The sequence below is a fragment of the Barbus barbus genome (genome assembly GCF_936440315.1).
Source record: "Barbus barbus genome assembly, chromosome: 39".
NCBI classification, from domain to species: Eukaryota; Metazoa; Chordata; class Actinopteri; order Cypriniformes; family Cyprinidae; genus Barbus; species Barbus barbus.
The window spans coordinates 1048103-1071213 of NC_136717.1; the positions used below are offsets into that span (position 1 = coordinate 1048103).

Genomic DNA, 23111 nt, shown 5'->3' on the forward strand with positions numbered 1-23111 from the left:
CCAAAATAAAAGTCCGGTTCACACGTTAAACCCGCAGAGAAATACACACAATAAAACATGTCAGCTGTATTCAGAGTTCAATTCTTGGTGAAATACATATTAAATGAATGAAACACTGTGTAGCACATCTAATATGTGATTTTATTAATTTACTAATTTAATAGGGATTTACTGTAGAGTGATGTAAATGCCAGAAAGACAAATAAGTTATGATTAGAGGGTTGCCAACAGTCCCGTAGCAGCTGGGACTTCTATTGTATATTTTTGTTTACTCACTATAACATTATCTTATTCAAAATAATAGACATGTTTAAAAATGTAATACATGTACTGCCAATGCAAGGTGTGATATCCTACTATTATACTGGATGTCTGGATGCTGATTAATGGTCTTGGAGTGCCATCTACTGGTCATACTGAGTATAAATGTTTTGAGGGACATACAACGGTCCAGGTGTTGCCTGTGAACTTAGAATAACCCGAGGAACTTTGGGTGACTTCCAGAATATGACAAATACGTGTAAACAACTGTGATGAATGTCTTCTGGGAGCACTGCCAACCAATGGGAGTAGAAGAAGAACTTTTACTTTTTAAAAAATGGCGAATATGAAAAATGACCAGGTGGACTAGTAATTAAAAGTGGACAAGGCCAAATAAGAAAAACAGGAACTACCAAATATGGGCAATAAAAAACATATATATGCTCTGTACTGACACTCACAGAACTCAGAGGCAGTTGATGTGGCGGCTGCTTCTCGGCTTTGTTATCTTGTTATAATAAAGTCTTTTCTTCCACATTTGAAACTCTGCTGTTTTGAGCCTTTCTAATTGCACCAACTGAGATCCGGACGAGAGACAACCTCTTGTGCCACGACACTTCCTGTATATTGAGCTTAATTTATGTGTCCCATATAGACAGTGGAGGTTGGTTAAAGGACACATGAAATGTTATCGCATGATAGAATAATCATTATTAATAATCGTGATTATAATTTTAATCAAAATTGTCGTGATTATCAGTTTAACCTTTATTGTGCAGCCCAAACACTAATAATATATCTTCAGTACAAGTGAACTGTGATATTAAGTCAGCTAATGGTTTGTTTTCTCCAGCCTGGGGTTTCCAAGCCGCTGTTTGCAGAAGTGGCTCTAAACCTGCTGCTCAATCGAGCTCCGCTGATCCCCTCGATAGTGACGTCACGTAATACGCAATTATGTGGAAAAGGTCACGGTTGAGGTAGGCGGAAGTACCGAGTCAGTAGGCTTTTTAATATTAAAACACCCAGGATACGCACACGAAATGGGCATTTTAAACCATAAACTGACACAAAGACATTTGAATATGTGTATATGGTCCTCCTTCCGCACATTTGTAAACACTGACTCGGTACTTCCGCGTCACGAACGCGCATCACAGAACAGAGCAAGGCGAGCATTTGTGCTTATAAAACTTAAACTTTTTTATTTATTTTTGAAATGACCGATCGTTTCACTAGATAACACCCTTATTCATCGTCTGGTATCGTTTAAAGCCCTTTGAAGCTGCACTGAAACTGTCATTTGGACCTTGAACCGTTTGGGTCCCATTGAAGTTCATTATATGGAGAAATGTTTTCATCAAAAAACTTAATTTCTTTTCGACTGAAGAAAGAAAGACATGGACATCTTGGATGACATGGGGGTGAGTAAATTATCAGCAAAAGCTTTTTTAAAAGTGAACTAATCCTTTAACCCTTTTTCAAAAGCTTGGATATTATACATATAAACCTAAGATCATTTGTTCATTGAACTAAAATCACCAGTACAAAATGAACCAACTTTACATCAAAATAGTACTATTTCAAAATGCAACTCACGTTACATCTGAGTTGAGGGTAAATTAATTTCATTACAATGATCTAACTATCAATTGATACAACTGCTCAAAATACTAAGTAACTTGCATAACTCTTGATGCATAGTTGGAAGTGAAGCAACTGAGGACTGCGTATGTTCAGTTATGATCAATTGTTGGGAGAAAAAACATCCCCCAAAATTCTATATCATTATCAGTATTTGTTTTTCCTACAGTAATTGTCTTTTTTGGGGGTGATAGAGCTGGATGCTGATTAAAACATTCATATTTTTGGATGAGGCAGGCTTTATAGTAACTTGGTCGAGACATGGAGGAGAGTTTGAGAGCCCAGCGGTTGCGAGGGGCCCAGAACGATGTTCTCTGTGGGGCCCTACCACCCCCTACTGAATGTGATGCTGAGGAGGTCCAATAGCAAAATCAGGGCAAATGGCCCAGAGTTCCAAGAAATGGCATTGAGTGCAATCATGGTTTCAGGCCCATCCATAGTCTACCACCTTGTCGTTACCCCTATCTTTAACCCGACTGAGGAGTTTTTCTCCACATGGAGGTGGAAGGTTTACAGTAGGCTCCCTCTCAAACAAGTCACGCTCCTCCAGGCCATAGATGATGACATCACAGGAGGAGACTAAGGTCAGGCCTGTTTTTGCCATGCCAAAAGATTCTTTCCAGGATGTTTAGCGAATGAAAACATCCATTATGATGTGGATGAGAACCTGTGGCCAAATCCATAAGACAGGGTTGATAAAAAAACATAGAAGTGGTGTGAGGAACACTCCAGTTGAAATTTTACAGTTGTTTTTTCTTATCTAAAGTTTTTGAAAAACCTGTTGTGAGTTGATTATTTCATCAATAATTTTCAGATTTTGTTCAATGATTCCAATGTCAATGATGTATGAATGTGTATAACCATAATGAAAGCTGCATCGTGTATTTTGTACTACTGTATTTATTGATTGTACAAACAACTAGACAGTGAAACTATGGGTATCTTGTGTGTGGGTGACCTAAAGTAATGTTCCTATGATAAATTAGTTTTTTGAACCAATGGTTCTGCAAATGCAATGCTTCTTTAAAGATATGAACACAACATGCAAAGTTTTGAGCATCGGATAGCCTGTGTTACAAGTAATGACTGTTTTGAGTTTTGTGTTACGAGTTTTAAAAAATGACATCAAGGTTCTGAAATTGGTGACAAAATGATTGTAAAAAACTGTAATACTTAGATCAGGTGACTTTTTTCATACATTCTTTGTTTAGCTCACTGGTAGAATTTAAAAACTACAAAGCCACCTGTAGTGGGAAATCTACATGCCCTTTATTAAAAAAAGTTGATCTAGTTCCCTTATTTACATACACTGCCCGTCCAAAAAAAAGTCACCACCTGGATTTAACTAAGCAAATAGGTAAGATCCTCCCATTGGATAATTACTGCATGGATGATTATGTTATGTGCCCAAAGAATGAGGTCAGCTGACTACCTGAATGTACTGAATATACAGACCAGGTTATTCCATCAATGATTTTTTTTCTTCCCTGATGGCACGGGCATATTCAAAGACGACAATGCCAGGATTGATCGGGGTCAAATTGTGAAAGAGTGGTTCAGGGAGCATGAGACATCATTTTCACACATGGATTGGCCACCACAGAGTCCAGAGTCGGACCTTAGCCCCATTAAGAATGTTTGGGATGTGCTGGAGAAGACTTTGCAGAGCAGTCCGACTCTCCCATCATCAATACAAGATCTTGGCGAAAAATTAATGCAACTCTGGACGGGAATAAATGTTGTGACATTGCAGAAGCTTATCGAAATGATGCCACGGCGAATGCATACCGTAATCATAGCCAAAGGCGGTCCAACGAAATATTAAGAGTGTGTGACTACTTTTTTTTTGGGACGGGCAGTGTCTTTTAGAAAGCCCTGAGGGTGATTCAATTAACATCAAATTTAAAGTTTTGAAGTGAATCTTCATGTCTTTTTTAAAGTAGGGTAGTGCCATTTTTCCCAGGATTTGTTTTGGCTTTGTTTTCATGGTTGCTGAAGGTAATGATCGAAAAGTAGTTTGACCAATAACATGCAGGCATTGTACATAATGGACCAATTATGGTATGTGTGAGAAGGTGGGATCTACGGTCAAAGCCATGCAAATACACGTACATATTTGATGTGTTCGACTTACAGCGGCGCGGCTCAGACGATCAGTGTTTGACATCAAAGTACCTCGAGAGCATTTTGAAAGCATAAGGAACCGTCTGTCTGGTATTTTGATGTGATACACCAATTGGTCTGCACATGCAAACAAAGCCAAAACCTAGATATTTCAGGCAATATAGAAATCCTGGCCAGGACGCGTCCGGGAAAAATGGCACGTATGGTCACCCTAGTAAAGGGTCCGAAACTCTTTCCACACCGATCACATGTTAATGGCTTCTCTCCAGTGTGAATGTCCATGTGAGTCTTAAGAGATCCTTCTGTGTAAAGCTCTTCCCACACTGTTGACGTGTGTAGGGTTTCTCTCTGGTGTGAATTCTCATATGGCTTGTTAGGTTCCCTTTTGACTGAAACTCTTTCCACACTGAGAGCATGTGTACGGCTTCTCTCCAGTGTGAACTCTCATGTGAGTCTTGATGCTTTTATCACTGAAACTTCTTCCGCACTGCTGACATATAAAATAGTCCTTTCTTGAGTGAATCCTCATGTGGCATTTAAGGGTGTCTTTGTGTAAGAAACTCTTTCCACACTGCTCACATGTGAAAGGCCTCTCTCCGGTATGAATTGTCATGTGTTTTTTCAGGTATCTCGTTTGACTGAAACTCTTTCCACACTGATCACATGTGAAAGGCCTCTCTCTAGTGTGAATTGTCATGTGTTTTTTCAGGTCTGCGTTTCGAATGAAGCTCTTTCCACACTGTTGGCAGGTGAAAGGCTTTTCTCCAGTGTGACTTCCCATGTGGACATTAAGGGTCCCTCTTTGACTGAAACTCTTTCCACACAGATTACATGGGAAAGGCTTCTCTCCAGTGTGAACTTTCATATGGGCATGAAGGACACTTTTTTGTTTAAAGCTCTTTCCACATTGGGGGCAGGTAAAAGTCCTCTCTCCAGTGTGAACAATCATGTGGTTTTTAAAGTGCCCCATTTGAGTGAAACTCTTTCCACATTGTTGACAGTTGTAAGGTTTCTCTCCCGTGTGAATTCTCATGTGGACTTTAAGGTTACATTTTAGACTGAAACTCTTTCCACATTGATGACAGGTGCTTAATTTGTAAGATTTCTTCTGGGTTCTTTTTCGTGAGGAAGTCTTTGTGGATTTTTTCCCAGTTATATAATTATGATATTCCTCATACTTTTCCTCTTCCATTTCATTTAGTTCTTGACTCTCCTCTTTGAGTGGCATCAGGTCTACGGTGAAAAAAACAAAACAAATACACGTTAACCCCACACTGTAAAACCTGACTGTAACATTGTTTGCCTGTTGCAACATAACTCCAGACTAGTTCACCTGCTTTTCGTGAGGAAGTCTTTTTGGTCTTTGTGGATTTTTTTCCAGGTATATAACGTTCCTCATACTTTTCCTTCTCTTCCATTTCATTTAGTTCTTGACTCTCCTCTTTGAGTGGCATCAGGGCTACAGTGAAAAAACAAAAACAAATACGCGTTAACCCCAGACTGTAAAACCTGACCGTTTGCCTGTTGCAACATAACTCCAGACTGGTTCACCTACCACAGGTACTTCAATTACTCTTCCACTTTTAAAAGCACCGTCAAATCTCCAAAACTCTTTTCTTGCCGGCCGCTCATAGGCAGCCTGCTTTACACAGCTGATGCCCCACACACACATACCCACATACAGCACAAAACTCAGTCCACACACACATATAACACACACCTAACAAGATCAATGCTGGTGGGATTATTTTCCCTATCTGTGTTGTGTGTGAACTATAAGACTTTCAAAATCTGAGCTAAAAGGGAAAACTGACTTCTTTTGTGTTTAATCCATCCAAGCAAGCCAAGGCAAGGCTGACACAGACAGGAATACCGGGGAGTAACAAGTAGACCAGACGACATGAAACTGAACAGGCAGGAACTTAAATACACAGGTTAAAGACTAAAGCACAGCTGGAACAGAATTAACTAATAATCACACTTAACAAGGACAGGAAACAAACCAAATATGGACACAAGAGGCGGGAACACATGACACACGACAGAGGTCTGACAGGCGCTAGATGGAAATCTTAGACCATAGCACCTCGCAACTATCTTTTTTCCAGCTGCCAAACGCTGCACGCCGGAAAACTTTCTATGTAATAGCAAATATATCTGCGTTGATTTACATGCATGTTTGCTGCACTAGTCTCTGTATAATGCCAGATACAAGTGTTATTTATTTGTTCGTTATGCATGTCTGGCATTAAGTTGATGTATATTTTGTTTATTTCAGATAAAACCCATATTGCAGCATCTGCATCACATTGCGAATCTGGCGTTTTGCATATTCGTGCCACACTACTGTCTGTAGCCACATTTCTGCATCTGTAAGCCACAATTAACATCTGAAGACTACATTTGACAGTCTGTGGTCATAAGATGTTATCATATTTGATAAAAGTGGATGTATGACCTGTGTGAACATTGAAGTATTCAGATAACGAGTATAACTGTTCTTGGTCTCCTGTTGCACTTCTTACCCAAGTCCCGTGGTGGATTATCCTCAACACCCCTACCGATCTATTAGTCCTGAACAAACACAGTTCTGTGAGCGTTCAAATGCGTGCCTATACTTTGTGTGTACAATTGTATGGGAGAGAGAGCGAGCGAGTATGCGCTATTAAAACAGTTTAATTACGACACTCGTGAAGCATCCTTCAGAAATATTGTTTATCTCAGTGGAAATGTATAGTTCAGTCATGAAACTCTAGATGGCGCAGGCTGATGGGTTGTTAACGTAACTGATGATATCAGAGAGTTAAACGACTTGGCACAAGCTGATTGGTTCATGCTGCATATGCAGCCAATGAGCTTACTGCCTTGCATTTATATGACTGGCTAGCATTCAAGACAAATTCCTTGTGTGTGTAAACACACTTGGCAATAAAGCTCTTTCTGGTTCTGATTCACTTGAGATTCCCGCAGCGCACTTCAGAATTTCTCTGAAGCCCTCCACCTTCCCCAGCTCCACCTGTATAGATCTGCTATGGGTTATTTTATATGCTATTTGTGCAGCAGCAGTATGTGTTAAATCAGGGGTGTCAAACTCAGTTCCTGGAGGGCCGCAGCCCTGCAGAGTTTTGTTCCAACCCTGCTCCAACACAAACCATGTAGTTTTCAAATAAACCTGAAGGACTTGATTAGCTGGATCAGGTGAGCTTAATTAGGGTTGCATCTAAACTCTGCAGGGCTCCGGCCCTCCAGGAATTCAGTTTGACACCCCTATCTTAAATACTCATGGCACCGTATCGCCATATGCATTGGCAGTAGCAAGTTCCTGTACTTGCTTTCAGCAGCAATGATCTACAAATACAGCAATAACCAACAGCAGCAGCAGCAGTGTAGCAGATCTGTTCCGCCAAGACCAAATACATTAACACTCATATCCATCACCATGCTAAAATCTTCAGAGTTGACATGATTGAAATAGATATTTTAATAAGGATCAAATGAGTGAGTTCAGCTTTGAGAATGAAAACCAACCTGTTTGTTCCTCAGTTTCTTCAAGTTTGACTGTGATTGTTTCTTCAATCTTCATGTCTTCACTCTCCTCTTTAATAAACGCCATCTTCATAACAGTGTCACGTTGATCTCAGATGATTCAGCAAGAGTTTTCCTCCGCATTCGGACAATTTGTCCTGATAAAGATAAGTATAACAGAAAGACAAAATAATTGCAAACTAAATCTCTGGGTGTGTCTCAATCAGCTCCGTAGGTTTGTAGTCAGCGCACTGGTGAGGGAGTCAGAATGATAGTTAATGCCCTTAAATGACCTGATCAGCCAGAAAAAAATTAAGTGATAGTGACATTCAGCCAAGTATGGTGACCCATACTCGGAATTCGTGCTCTGCATTTAACCCATCCAACGTGCACACACACACACACACACACACACACCGTGAACACACACACACACCGTGAACACACACCCGGAGCAGTGGGCAGCATTTATGCTGCAGCGCCCGGGGAGCAGTTGGGGGTTCGGTGTCTTGCTCAAGGGCACCTCAGTCGTGGTATTGACCCTGCCGGCCCGAGACTCGAACCCACACCCTTTGGATTACGAGTCCGACTCTCTAACCATTAGGCCACGACTTCCCCCTTAATTAATAATAATAATAAACTAATAGCATATTAGCAAAACAGATTTAGCAAACGCAGCAGTGTGTAATTGGGCTTGAGCTCTGGAGAGAATCAAAGGAGTGTTTTTGCAGCGCTGAGCAATCACAGACATATCTGTTGATTTACTGAACGCAATGGCAACATTCAGATCAAAGCTAAACATCGTGAGCAATGCATCCGCGTACATATACATTGTTTATGCATGAGAAACTCTCCAACATTACGCTATAGCGTGACGCGGAGGAGACAAAATGTTGAATAAAGTCATTGTTGTTGTTTTCTTTGAGCACAAAAATTATTTTTGCAGTTTTCTAAAATTACGGTTGAACCCCTGATGTCACATGCATTATTTTAACGATCTCCTTGCTACGTTTCTGGACCTTGATCGAGGTAGCATCATTGCCGTCTATGGAGCGTCAGAGAGCTCTCGGATTTCATCAAAAACATCTTAATTTGTGTTCTGAAGATGAACGAAGAGCTTACGGGTTTAGAATGACATGAGAGTGAGTAATTACTGACAGAATTTACATTTTTGGTGAACTATCCCTTTAATATTGTTGAATTTAACATTTTGAGATAAAACATAAATGTATGAACTGTTTTAATAAAATAAAAAATTAATTTACCAAGAAAAATAAATCCCCTACAATCACTTTAATTAAGGAGTCAAACACTGCTTTGTAATGGGAAGGTACTTAACCTCGAGTAAAAAAGTTATGATTTATATATTATACGTTTTTGACTGTGCTCCTAAAAATAAAAATGCAAGCATAGAGCCCTGTATATTTAATAGATCACACTTCCATGAAAACATTTGCTATTGGTTGGTAAAAGCTGTCATTATACATGGAGACGGGAATTTAACAATTCTGGTCCTGATTCCATAAGCATTTTTTTAACTACAATAATATATTTGGAAACAAAAGAAATTTTTTTGCCAAACGCAGGAATCATTTCAATAATAATAAAAGTTTTATAGTGGAAAACCACTATAAAATTTTACTAAGAAAACAATAAGGCATATATTTAACATTGTTGCTATGGACAGTGTAACTACACTGACTCGGATCTCACAAGACAAGTAGGTCATAACACTCTTTCGGTTCATAAAGTCACAAATGACCAAGTTAATTAGTTCTCGATTCTCAAACCATAGCTGCTACATGTTTGTTGTTCTCGTCGCATTTACTGTGTTTTGTTCAGAAAGCGTCGCCAGCGATGATTCAAGTGAATCGTTTGGTGAATCGATTGATTCGGACTTTAAGCTCCGTTTCTCCACTGAACAGATGTGTTTATGATAAACTGATTCTGGATATCAGAGAGAAATGAGACGCATCTTCTCTGATACTCGTCTCACAAATGCTGCATAAAGCGTTATAATATTACACTCGAGAATATTTCATCCGTTCTTGTAAAATCTGTACAAATGTCTGAACGGTCTGCATCGATTTGAACACTTTAAATAATGAAAACAAACCTTTCTTCAGCAGAATCACAACAGAAGCAGGAGCGCGGCGCAGCCTTGTGACGTCACACCTGCAAACCAAAATAAAAGTCCTGTTCAGACGTTAAACCCGCAGAGAAATACACACAATAAAACATGTCAGCTGTAGTCAGAGTTGAATTCTTGGTGAAATACATATTTAAATTAATGTTTTCCAATGATGTGCTGCCAATGAAACACTGTGTAGCACATCTAATGTGTGATTTTATTAATTTACTTATTTGTCTTTCTGGCATTTACATCACTTTACAGTAAATCCCTATTAAATAAGTTACCATTAGGGTTGCCAACAGTCCCGTAGTAGCTGGGACGTCCTGTATATTGAGCTTAATTTATGTGTCCCATATAGTCAGTGGAGGTTGGTTAAAGGACACGTGAAATGTTATCGCATTTACCCTTTTGATAGACTAATCATTATTAATAATCGTGATTATAATTTTAATCAAAATCGTCGTGATTATCAGTTTAACCTTTATTGTGCAGCCCAAACACTAATAATATATCTTCAGTACAAGTGAACTGTGATATTAAGTCAGCTAATGGTTTGTTTTCTCCAGCCTGGGGTTTCCAAGCCGCTGTTTGCAGAAGTGGCTCTAAACCTGCTGATCCCCTCGATAGTGCACATGCTGGTCTGGTTTGAAGAGGAAGATCGCTTCGTCCTCATCCTGGAGTATTCACAGCTCTCCGAAGACTTGTTCAAATTCATCTTCAGAGAAACGCCGAGTGAATCTCATGCACGAGGCCTGATGTATCAGGCGGTGCTCGGAGCCAAGCACTGTCTGGACAGAGGCGTCTTCCACCGGGACATCAAGCTGGACAACTACATGATCAACACCAACACCAAGCAGGTCAAACTGATCGACTTCGGCTGCGGTGAATCGTCAAACGCGGAGGCTATAAGGGTGTATTTATAGGTGTTTCTACTGCAATTAATGAGATGTGATTTAATACCAGTGAAGAACAGATTTGTGACAACTGGACAAGTTACTGATGACTTTTATAACCTGAATATCTCTTGGTTTTTCATGAACAGGATACACCTGCCCGCCTGAGTACTTTGTGGACTTTGAATACGAGGCCGAGCCAACTTCGTTCATCTTTAGAACACAAATTAAGATAATATAATAGCAAGGGTAAAGGTCATTGCACACTGAATCCAAAATTTTCGTCCAAAATTTTTGCACGTTAAAAAATAAATATGACCTCACATTGTTTACACACTGCCTCTGAAACTTTAGTTTTCGCATCCGTAGCAAGCATTTTGATGGGAAAGGATGACGAATACGAAAAAACGCATAGGAAAATTTCAGAGTCTAGTCACTTTCCAAACCAGGGATGTGTATGCGAAAGACTCAATGAAGGGGTGTAGTGGTCACGATCACGGTTTTTTTCAGTTTTATGGTTTTAGTTTTACACTATAAAACGTCGACACACACCAAATATAAGGTCCAGATTGAGCTTGTTGATTGTAGACGAACAGTTCTGCTTTGTCTTTATTTCCATTGGAAAATTGAGCAAAACAGACAACATTGTGTCTAAAAGAACACAATATTAACATCTTACTTACTGAACTCACATTTGCATTCGTGTGATATTGCTTAACTATATGATGTCAATATGAGACAAAAACTCAAACAGGGGCATTTTTGCCCCATATCTTGAATTCTAGGGACATTCTAACTACGTTCTCCAGGCTCCATCACACAGTGAGTTGTTGCCCTGCCTCATATTTGTCATCAATCAACTGTATGAAATGTCAGATAACCCACGTCTGGGGCAGGGCAAGTGCGTTAAATGCCTTAATGATTTTAATGTGTCATTTTTTCACTGTAATTAATTAATCTAATTAATCACATATCGTGCAACACAGAGCAATTGGGATTCACTTCTCACGAGAGAGCCAAAAGATCCAAAAGTCTTTTGCTAAAGGTTAAAAGATTGTAAATTTGTTTACATTTTTCATATTCTTCACTGAAGAAAGTACTTGACCATGAAAGAGGACAAATCAAAGAAATTGTCTTGCTCTATCAGTGCAGTCACAAGTGAAACTTGTAAAGTTATTTAATATAGTTGATAATATATAGTGATAGAGACTTGAACATGTAAAGTCACATGTAATCATTTTTAAATAATTATCTATTGATTAATATTCATTTAAATGCATTATAATAATTTTTCAACTAAAATTGCTTGTGTGACGGATTAATAATAATATAAATCATATAATAATTATTAGGGTATTAATGCATGTGCTCCACAAACTGAGTTGTCTAAAAAAAGCTGATGAACAGCATCATGGTACCAACAAAGCCGGATTGGAGTAGTTTGGTTTTGTCAACTCAAAACTAATCCTGTAACTCGGAATTTGTTCAGATATCAACATGGTCCCAGATCTTGGTCTTTCTGTTATCATCTGAAACCAAACCAAGATTTTGACTTTCTTGAACATTGGAAGACTGGGGTGAAGGTCTGCAGTCACCCTGCTGCTCTTATTTGTAACTGAATTTACATGGATGCATTATTGATGATGAGTTATGGGGGAAAAAATGACTCAGAGAGACTGATCATCCTATCCTGGTCATTAATGTCACGAGTCTGCCTGTCCTTCCCTCTCTCCAATCCGGATGCACGCCCTCACCTGGTCTCCCTCAGTCATTTATCACGCTCACCTGCACCTCATCACCACTCTCATCATGGACACTTTATAAGCACTCACCCCAGTCACAGGAGCGGTCCGATCTCGTAGCTACAATGTGGACTCCACTCCTACGATCTCCAAGCCGATGGGTATACGCTCACGAATCAGCTTCAAGAAGTCTACTCACCTCAACACGATATCCTGCACCATCACCTTTGAATAAAGTCACTGTGTTTGCACTTACCCTTGTGTCCGGCTGAGGGCGTGCATCCGGATTGGAGAGAGGGAAGGACAGGCAGACTCGTGACATTACCTCCCCCTCCCGGAAGGTGCGTCCAGCACCGTAACAGTGACATCGGGGGGGGTCAGGACATGGCGGATACAAGGGGAGCCTCCAGGGCGGGTCAGGACACTCGGGAGACCCTGGCGGGCCTGGAGATTCGGGAGGCCATGGCGGGACTGGAGGCTCGGGAGGCCACGGCGGATCGGGGTCCTTGGACGGCCAAAAATAAAAAAAAAATCATAGTGAGGGACAGGCCAAAAACCTTACCCTTATTAGCATAAATTCTATTTAAATCATGTAAAATAATATTCAATTGACTTTTTTGATGTAATATTGATGAAAGAATACATAGTATCGTTATGTTTTTAAATTGCTAATTTATTCGTTGTTATATTAAATTTATGTTTGATTATTTCTTAGGGATGTAAAAGGCACAGATTTCGTGGAATGACCCATGTTTTTGTTGTTATTCCAGTTCCTTTTATCTGGAATCGTGTGTATTCTTGCAGCAAAATTTCCCAGATTGTACAGATAGTAGTTGCAGTCATGAATCTCGCGTTGGGTTGTTTTGGCATCATCTTCTTTATTGCTACCACTTCGTAGCAATAAAGAAACCTATACAGTATATAGCATAAGGCTGCAAAAAAAAAAAAACCGCACACATATAATCATATGCTGAATGATTTCTACAAATCTGATCTGAAGAAACACCCTCAGATCATCTAAGATGTAGATGAATTTGAGTAAATTTTCAACAAATTTTCATTTTTAAGCGAACAATTCCTTTTAAACCTAAAGAGCAAATGGCTCATACTATGTCAGATTGAACATTATGCGGCAGTCCAATGCGTTTGTATTTCAGGATATATACAATACAATACCCTACATTTATTTCTTTGCTTTTGTATTTATTTTCATATGTTATATAATTGATCAAAATTAGAATGAGGTTGAATATTCAAATTAAAATTGTATTATAAAATTAGAATTTGTGAAATCTGTAAAAATTTGAATAATGTGAAATCTGGTGGTTTGTATTCACACTTTCAATTTGAATAAGCATGTTTAGATGGAGCAGTGTTTTTATTTGTTTGCTTTGCCTTTTAGTTCCTTGTTGTTGGAATCCTGTGTTCTTGCAGTGTTTTCCTGTCCTAAGCTGGCAGGTGTGAATCAAGAGTTTTTGATTTTATTTATTAATTTTTGAGCATCAGCAATTTATATTGTTTGTGTTTTACAGCTGGTCATCACAGTGATTCTGAATGTAGTCAGTGCTGCCCTGGTTATCACAGCTGCTGTGCTGTATTCAATGGCCTTGGCAATGGGAAGCAGTTCATCTAATAATGACTGGCTTGCCCATAAAAAGAGTAACTTTGAGTCCTGTTTTTACTACAGAAATCTCAGTCAGGTAATGATTTGATTTATTTATCTTTTTCATTGTTGTAAAAGCACATTTGTATTTTATTATTATTTAATAATACACTGATGTTTTTCCGTTTCTAAATGATCTTCAGAGGATTAGAGATCATGATGATAGTGCTGTCGGTCCTTCGGTTCTGTGTGACCATGAGTTTTCTGGAAAAGCTTTGTGCAAGAAGGATGAAGATGCATCATCACTATTATAAAATGGACATTTTATATGCAATTCAAAGTCATATTTTTGTGGTGTGTAGTAATTTTCATTATTTTATTGACATATGACTGTAGAACACTTTTTTTTTTTTTTTTTTTTTGTTTTGTAAATACTGAATGTTATCTGAGCATATCTCATGACATTTCTGTCCTGTAGTGCTATAAAAAGCATCTTGTAGGTTTGACTGTCTTCATTTTTGCATATCATTTGGAGAATAGCCGTATAGTCGGTTAAAGTTTTGCATTGAACATACAGATATTGTCAAACGTCTGGCACTGTTAAAATAGTTGGAGTATTGTTTTTTTTTTTCACTAACCCTAACGATTATATTGACACCCTTTGCATATTGTAGTAATCATACAGAATGATCTATATTGCATTATATACTCATTAAAATATGTAAATTGTCATATTGGCTCTCCTCATGAACTTCGTTAAACTGGTTTGCTAATGTTAAACATGGATGGCTCTGTTTTGGAGTTTCAAATTAAACAAAAAAATGTATTTGACTTGAATTTGACATTTGATTCAACATACTGTTAAGTATGTTACTTCCTTTTTTCACCTGAGAAATATTGCTAGACTTTATCTTTTCCTATGACTGAAAGGCTTATTAATTCTTTATTTTTTTCTCACTTAAACTACTGCAATGCACTTTTTGTTGGGGTCCCTAATACCATACTTATCAAATTATAATATGTGTAAAATTCAGCAGCTAGAATCCTGACTGGAGTCAGGACAAAAGAGCACATCACCCCAATTTTGAGGTCTTTGCACTGGCTTCCAGTCAGGTTCTGTGCTGATTTTAATATCTTCATGCTTAATCACAAATATTCAAACTGTAGTGGATAGGACATTTTCATCCTGTGCTCTTAAACTTTGGAATGCACTTTCCGTTTTTTAGGGATGCACACAATTTTTGCACTTTTAAAGTTTAAATAAAGCATACTTCTTGAGGTTAGCTTTTACTTGATTGTTTTAACTGTTTTTGCTTTGCATGTTTTGTATTTTTATTCCTCTGTTTTCTGTTTAAAGTGCCTTGAGAAGCTGAAGTTTTTACATTTCATCATGGCAAAGCAACCACGAAAGCAACTTAATTGTAATTACAAATTAATAATATGAAAATACAATATTTTTTTTGCATGCATGCATTGAGTAATTCATTATTAATTACGTGTAATTCATCACTGTTGTCCAAATACATTTTATCTACTTGTTTTATTCTTTAAAACCCTCCAAATTTCTTTTTATGCAATACTTTGCTTTTGCTCTTTAAAATAAATGACACTTTAATTTTATTTACTTTGTTAAATGATGCAAAGCAATTCATATGATTTAAAGTGTTGCTTAAATGTCCAAATGTATTTATCAACAATTTTATATGCAAATATACATCAAAACTAATAGCCAATCACATGATACCAATGAGTTCTTATAGCTCCCAGACAGGAATGATCTGTATCAGAACTAAAAACGCTGCTGGGATCGACACTTGGTTGTCCGTCAAAAAGTGTGAGGTATTATTTTATCTTTTTTGTTGTACCACTAACAATTGTTTAAAAATTTCAACTAAATTTTATTGACCTTCAAAAAATGTAAAGCCATAACAAATATTAAAGTATAAATGTAATAACTTTATATTTTATCAGTAAAAAAAAAAATCATATTTGTTAAAAAAAATTAATTGTGTATAAATGCATTTTTGTACTGTTTTATTCTGTGCTAACCTTAGACAATGAAGAAGATGGGAGTTCCTGGGAAAATTCTGTATATCCTGATGCTTCTGTAAGTATAAAATCATTAAATTAATGCAATTTATGAAGATTTATTTTTCACTATGGCTTATCTTTGCTTCGTATGTTTTCAGAATCTTGCGCATTTACCCTTGTTTCTTACATCGTTTTCATAGAATTTGTTTTGTACAAGATTTCACTGATTTTATTTTTGGTGACTAGCTGTATTGCTTTGTTTAATATTTTGTGACTCCTGACTCTATAAACCTCTATAAAGGGTTTTATTTGTTATTTCCAATCGCATTTACATTAATTCATTTGGGAGACACTTTTCCAAAGCAACTCACTGTGCATTAAAGCTACACATTTTTTTCAGTGCATGCGTTGCCCATCAACTTGCAGAATGCATATTGTTGAGCACCGACAGACTAAATCCGACAGACTGTTATGTCGTTGTAGTGTAAACGAACATAATGGAGCTGATCAACTAACATGATCATTACAAATGTGTTTAAAAGAAAAAATACCTATATTAACACATATTTGAGAATCTGAATATCAAATATTTCACAATCCAATTAACAAGTTTCTTAATAAATCTCGATCTAAATAAATCTTAATCTCCAACAACAGGTCTGTATGTATGATGATATGAAAAGCTTTCAAGAATTGTTGACCTGATGTTCTGATTCTGTTCCACAGATTGCAAAAGAGTAGTCAGCTACAAGTGTTTAATGAAGAAGACAAACTCCATCTCCCTGAACATTATGAAATTGGCTGGATGAAAATTCTGAATGATAACAAGTTAATTTCTGACATCACTATTCCTGGTACCCATGACAGCTTGGCCCTTCATGGAGGACCGGCAGCAGAATGTCAGGCATGGTCGCTAAGAGACCAGCTACAGGCTGGCATACGCTACTTCGACTTGAGAGTGTCTGGGGACGAACTGAAAGTTGTGCATGGACCAATTTCCCAACATACAACATTCTTTGAGGCTTTCAACACAATACAGGAATTCTTAGCTGCATTCCGAAGTGAGACAGTGTTGGTCAGAGTTAAGCATAGCAGCAAATTTCCAGATCATGTTATGTCTCAGCTTGAATATGATTCTAATAGTTATGTTAAGAGTGACATACCAAGAATTGGAGATGTAAGAGGAAAGGTTGTTTTCGTTCAAAAAAACACCTTTAATCTGGGTGTCCCTCTATATGAAACTGATAAACATGGTGACTATAAAGTAGGAAATGTGGAAAAAAAGAAAGATAAAATTATTGCCCATCTGAATGAGGCTATGAAAGCATGTAGAACTGATAATGTTGTTTTGAACTATTCAAGCGGCACAGGCTTTCCTTATTTAAGGGTAGACAACTCCCCAAAAAGTTTGTCAAGAAAAATCAACAGTTGGCTATATGATGAACTCAAAGACACTTTTAAACAGAATATCAAGTGTTGTTTTGGGGTTATAGCCATGGACTTTCCAGGCTTTGATTTGATACAATTGGTCATTGCTTTTAATAATATATAAGTCATTTTTACAGTACAATACATTTCTTAATTGAGCATACACTTTAGTGGGACAGAAGTGTGTTTTTTCTGTTACATTAATGACAAATTATATATACTTTTTTTCTGGTTCGGGAGCTTTTTCTTTTAACTTTTAAACCATGTAGTCTTGACAACAGCAGCTCAGTTGAATAAAACTGAAAAATAACGTGCTGCTCATAAATTATTTTCTGAGTCATGTGAAATACAATACAGTTTTTCTCAATTGATTTGACACATTTATGGAAGAAAGAAAGAGACATGTCTTTGAAATAAAAAAGTTTATTGAATTGCACTAACCGAAAAGACAATGCATTGCATTAACATGGCTTGCATTTGCAGGGACTGAAGTTTAACATAGTTGTTTATTTAAGCTGTGAATATTTAAATTCAAAACATTTCACACATTTTCAAAATTAATATTCAAAGCATATTCACCTTCCAGAGTTCACTTCTGAAATATTCAATCTGTTTAAAAATACGATGTACAATATTCAACAGGCAATTTTCGGTCCATTTTATTTCACCTTACAAATAAGCTTCCACAGATTCAGTGATTAAAATTCAGCATTCACATCCGGGAACTGCAGGAATAGCAGTAGAGTACTTACGCATTATCTCCAGCTGCTGTGTTTTTCAGATTTGGTTTCAGGTTTCAGAATTTGTGTGACAAGTAAAGATTTTGTGTGTAATGCCTGGCTCACACTACAGGATTTTTAGCCCGATTTAGCCCCGATTTTCCTCTCACACACACACGTACAATTCCCCTCTCTCTCACACACACTCACATAAAGACGATATCCTCAATCGCTGTCTCTCACATACACATGCAGTCCACTCTCTCAACAGAACATATAAGGGTTAAAACATTACATCTTTATGAGCTCTATAATTGTTTGTACATTTACAAGGGACATTAAAAGTTTATTATAGCCTATTTATATTTTAATAATATTAATTCAGCCGAATGTAGAGAGGAGACTCTGAGTGTCAATGTATGTATTGTATATTTTCAGTGGAAGATATTAAAATGAGAGCCACAACATTAAGGACTCAGTTCACAAAACTACTTGCACTTGGATGGGTCAAATGCAGAGCAAATAATCAGAGTATGGGCCACCGTACTTGACCACACGTCACATCCAAGTAAATCCAAAAAATCAGGACGTGCATTTCCACAGCAATATTAATGAGGTGTTAAATATTACTGAAATACATGGAGAAAATAATCTGGAGGAAGAGAACACATTGAACTCTTTTGAATGGAAGTTTCCCAAACCTGAAGTGCAACCCATAATTCAAAATGCAATATGCACGTTTGGAAAAAGGTGGATCATGGATCATGGGTTCGATTCCCAGGGAAAGCAAGAGCTGATAAAATGTAAAAACTGTAACTTGAATGCAATGTAAGTCGCTTTGGATAAAAGTGTCTGCTAAATGCATAAATGGAAATGTACATTACATACATCACTAAACTACAACTAGCAAACACTTCTTTTTGTCAATTTTCTAAATGTACTTTTCTTGCCATGGCACCTGGCCAGCAGGTGACACAAAGTAATCTTTCAGAAGGTCACGTTGCTGCTTACCAGCAAGAGTAGGGTTCCGTGACCTTTCAGCTGGCACACATTGCATGGCCCCCAGACCATCTCTCCTCCATGTTCCCTCGTTGACACTGTGGTCTACATCCTCCCAGTCTGTCAGTGCTGGTGTCATGTAGGCCTCTGAACGGCGATCACAGAGGAAGTTGTGGAGGCATGCTGACGCTAGGGTGATCTTGGTGACACTCTCTGGGTGAAGCAGGATTGTGGAACAGAACACTCTAAACCTTTTGGCGAGAATGCCAAATGCATTTTCTACAACTCTGAGCCGGTAGTTGTAGACCCTCTGGTTGTGGTCCAGCTGCCTGAAGGGGTAAGGTTTCATGAGGTCCGTTCTCAGCAGGGTTTCAAACTCATCCATGGTCATCCGCAGCAGCTCCCTGAAGCCTGACCTGTCCTCCAACTAATGTTATACATGAAAACAAAAATCATATTTTAAATAAGCTTACCCTTGGCCACATTTAAAAACATACCCTTTACATAGCCATTTTGAGTCCCACTAGTAATAATAACAATACTAATAATCATAAGTAATGTATAATGCAGATGATAGATAGATAGAACCAGGGTTTAACGTCAGTGAATATATTGGTCACCACCGTTACAGCTAACTTACTCCTAATCAGTCTTGTTGCTCAACAGTCACATATCCTGTCTCTATATTAGAATATGTAGACACTTTTCTTCATAATAACTACATTTATTTCATTTTACAGCACAGTTCTACACTGCAACAGGTGACAATATCGCTTTTGAACTAGCCAGCCATTAGCGCTATAACGGTAAAAATTCAAACACACCACCTTTAAAAGATAGTAATACTGGTAGTTAAATTCTTACCTCCAATTCTCGCTGAAGAAGTGGCAATCCGTGTTGACCACGTCTCCCCAACCATTTTCTCATCCACAATCGTTTGCTCTTCTGCTTTTGTTTTTTCTCACTACAAACAATGAGTATTGATACAGCGAGTTGTCACGCTACAGTATCCATTTTGTTTACATGCACTTTTCCGCGTCTCCTCTAGATCACGTGAGGCTCTCCGTCTGGCACGATAATCTTAGCAACATCTTATAGTGTGTGATGCGCCGCGATTTTCAAATCTTGTAGTGTGTGCATGTTTAAGATTTGAGGGAAGATAATTTGCAAAGATTCTCTGTATGTGTGTGCTGCAACCAGATTTCATAATCGGTTAGGATTTTAAAAATCCTGTAGTGTGAGCCAGGCATTAGCACTTAAAAAAAACTGTTAATAAAAAATATTTAAATAAAAACATGGTAATGTTCGCATACATTAATACACTGAACAGCTTTCGTGTTTATCAGATTATAAATATATTTTAGGTATTGCTTGACCTCTGATTTCAAATTTAGAAATAATGGTTTATAATTGCCGTACTTGCTTTTATGTATACTAAACGTTGCCAGCAAAAGCAACAAATTAATCGGTAACACTTTATAATAACTGCACACTATGAATAATGAGTTAAGCATTAGTAAATAGTCAATCCATCCTTTATAAAGCATTGTTCCAGCATTAATAGGCATTAGTAAGCATTTTATAAATGCAATATATAAATGTTTATATAAATGTTTTGTTCTTGAGCATATATATATATATATATATATATATAATGTTTAATAATTGTATTTTCATACTTTATTAATGTACAATTTAAGATTTCTAATTTATTATGTTATTTACAAACCAGTTATTTAGGAGTTTTCATTGGTTCATAAGATCACTTAGAAAGTGCAAATAAATGATTAATAAACTATTTAAATGTACATTTACAAATCTTATTATTTAGACACATCATAATAATTGCTCAGTGTGTTAATAAATCATTTATTAACACATATTCCTGCTGTAATTCATGATTAAGTCAGGTAGTTATAAAACATTTAGTAGTTGCCAGCCATCTATTTTTGTGAGCTCATCTAAAGTGAGGACCATTTATACCTTATAAAGCATTTATAAAGGAGATATAAAGGCTCACTTATCTCCCAACAGAAACATTAAACAAACACAACACAAAGGGATACAGAACACAGAAATATTTTTTCATGATGCAAAAAATGTAAAGTTATCAAGTGTAAAGTTATATCAACTTTACACTTGATAAAAAACTGAAAAATAAACCTCTGCAATTTCATTGAAAAAAGTAAATAAATAAAAATTCAAATGTACAGTTGTACAGCTTAATTTTTTGCATCTTGAAAAAATATTTCTGTTTTGTATCCCTCTGTGTTGTGTTTGTTTATTTTTTCTGTTAGGAAGATAACTGAGCCTTTAAATATCCTTTGTAATAAATATGTTTATAAATCAAGAACAAGCCATTTATAGCTGTATTTACAAACTACTTATGACTATTAATGTTGGGATAATGCTTTATAAAGGATGAACTAACTATTTACTAATGTTTACCTAATGATTCATAGCGTGCAGTTATTATAAAGTGTTACCAATTAATCAAATAATATTCCTAATAGAATGACACGTCGTAAATGCTGTATTTTCAAAAGTATGTGAAATATTTAAAGTTCGCAGCATAGAATCTTTAAAATATGTCCAAGAGTTTTACACACTGGTCTGTTATTGTGGGGACATTTCCACGCCCCTAAACATGACACGGCATAAAACGAAACATTTTTGTTACATATTGTTGTTGTTTGGTATATTGTATTGTACTGTACATTTTAAGTAACAAAAAAATGTGCAAATCAGTGTTAATTTCGTTAACGAAGATGACGACGAAAAATATTCGTCAACGAACCTTTTTTCTGTGACTAAGACGAGACGTTGAGAGCTAAAACTAATATCTGATGATAAAAACTATGACGAAATTTATGCCACATCTTCGTTAACAAGACGAGACGGGACTAAAATGTTATTTGAGGACTACCAGACATTCAAAATACATCCTATAGGCTAAGTTAACTGCCTTGTCTTTCAAAATGTGCGTCTCTGTCATTGGATAAGGTGCGTTTGCATATCTAGTCTCAGTATGGCAGCCGCAGTGGACGGATAGGCTACCAAAACGCGAACTATAGCGATCTGAAACAATGGCCTCAGCAACCGAAGGGTTAGGGAGTGGGTGACCAGACGTCCCGTTTTTACCGGGAGTCACAATTCATTGTTGATTAACTTAAGTGAAGTGAAGTGAAGTGAAGGGAAGGGAAGGGAAGGGAAGGGAAGTGAAGTGAAGTGACATTCAGCCAAGTATGGTGACCCATACTCGGAATTCGTGCTCTGCATTTAACCCATCCAACGTGCACACACACACACACACACCGTGAACACACACACACAGCAGTGAACACACACACACAGCCCCCCCCCTTTCTCAGACACAAAAACAAAAGCTGAACATGTCATATATCTATGGAAAGCTGAGATTCTTCTGATTCGAACGATGTAAGGCATTTTAAGATAAAATCAACACAGCAAGTACAATCAGTGTCTTTGTCAGACCACCAGCACCCAAATGAAAATCAACAAAACTGAAGGAACTCACCTATGAAGCCTCCTGAAAGTTCACTGATCCATGATATTCCAACAAAAACGGTGCTGTTACACTTTAAAGAGTCCAGACTATCCAATTCAGTGCAATATTTAGTCCATAGCACATGTATATCTTGATAAACATCCACAGAATGTAGTACTAGCATTTCCCATTAGCCGACGGAGCAATGTAATCTTCTGTGTTTTCTGCAATGTAGCGTCTACTCTCATGCACAGGCAGATGATTTTTTTATGTCAAAATGGCCGCTGAGAGCTGACCTTTTGATTGACATCTCATTTGAACCAATAGGTTCATCTTAGAGGGGTCAACAAGCCTCTAGAGCCAAAGAGCGTCCAGCATGGGAGATGGTCCAACCCCTATTTGATGGACAGTAAACCGATCCAGTGGCATTATAGTCTGCAAATGACTGTCGTTTCTGATAGCCAATGAGCTTCTGAACAGACTGATATGATGTTTTAGGGGGT

The 23111-nt window shown here is 37.4% G+C and overlaps 2 protein-coding genes across 7 annotated transcripts; one reads left to right on the forward strand and one right to left on the reverse strand.

Annotated features, from left to right (window-relative positions):
- Positions 1 to 1474: 1474 nt before the first annotated feature.
- LOC306858659 (uncharacterized protein) lies at positions 1475 to 22879 on the reverse strand. 6 transcript variants are annotated; one of them, XM_079399285.1, is made up of 7 exons: positions 22639 to 22854; positions 15973 to 16028; positions 12577 to 12825; positions 9668 to 9726; positions 7555 to 7709; positions 5360 to 5485; positions 2086 to 5259 (listed from the first exon to the last, which is right to left on the reverse strand). In XM_079399285.1, the coding sequence occupies exons 5-7, from the start codon at positions 7643 to 7645 to the stop codon at positions 4400 to 4402; spliced, it is 1077 nt and encodes a 358-aa protein (XP_079255411.1). In that variant the 5' UTR covers positions 7646 to 7709; positions 9668 to 9726; positions 12577 to 12825; positions 15973 to 16028; positions 22639 to 22854; the 3' UTR covers positions 2086 to 4399. The 6 variants fall into 6 exon arrangements, with proteins under 6 accessions (XP_079255415.1, XP_079255411.1, XP_079255412.1 ...); XM_079399286.1 differs by lacking the exon at positions 15973 to 16028 and having other exon boundaries at positions 22639 to 22879; XM_079399289.1 differs by lacking the exons at positions 12577 to 12825; positions 15973 to 16028; positions 22639 to 22854 and having other exon boundaries at positions 1475 to 3211; positions 4515 to 5259; positions 7555 to 7802; positions 9668 to 9689.
- On the forward strand, positions 10234 to 17506 carry LOC306858503 (1-phosphatidylinositol phosphodiesterase-like; the record flags this gene model as incomplete). The annotated part of the gene is made up of 3 exons (XM_079399069.1): positions 10234 to 10567; positions 10728 to 10785; positions 16681 to 17506. The coding sequence occupies 3 exons, from the start codon at positions 10234 to 10236 to the stop codon at positions 17504 to 17506; spliced, it is 1218 nt and encodes a 405-aa protein (XP_079255195.1).
- Positions 22880 to 23111: the final 232 nt, after the last annotated feature.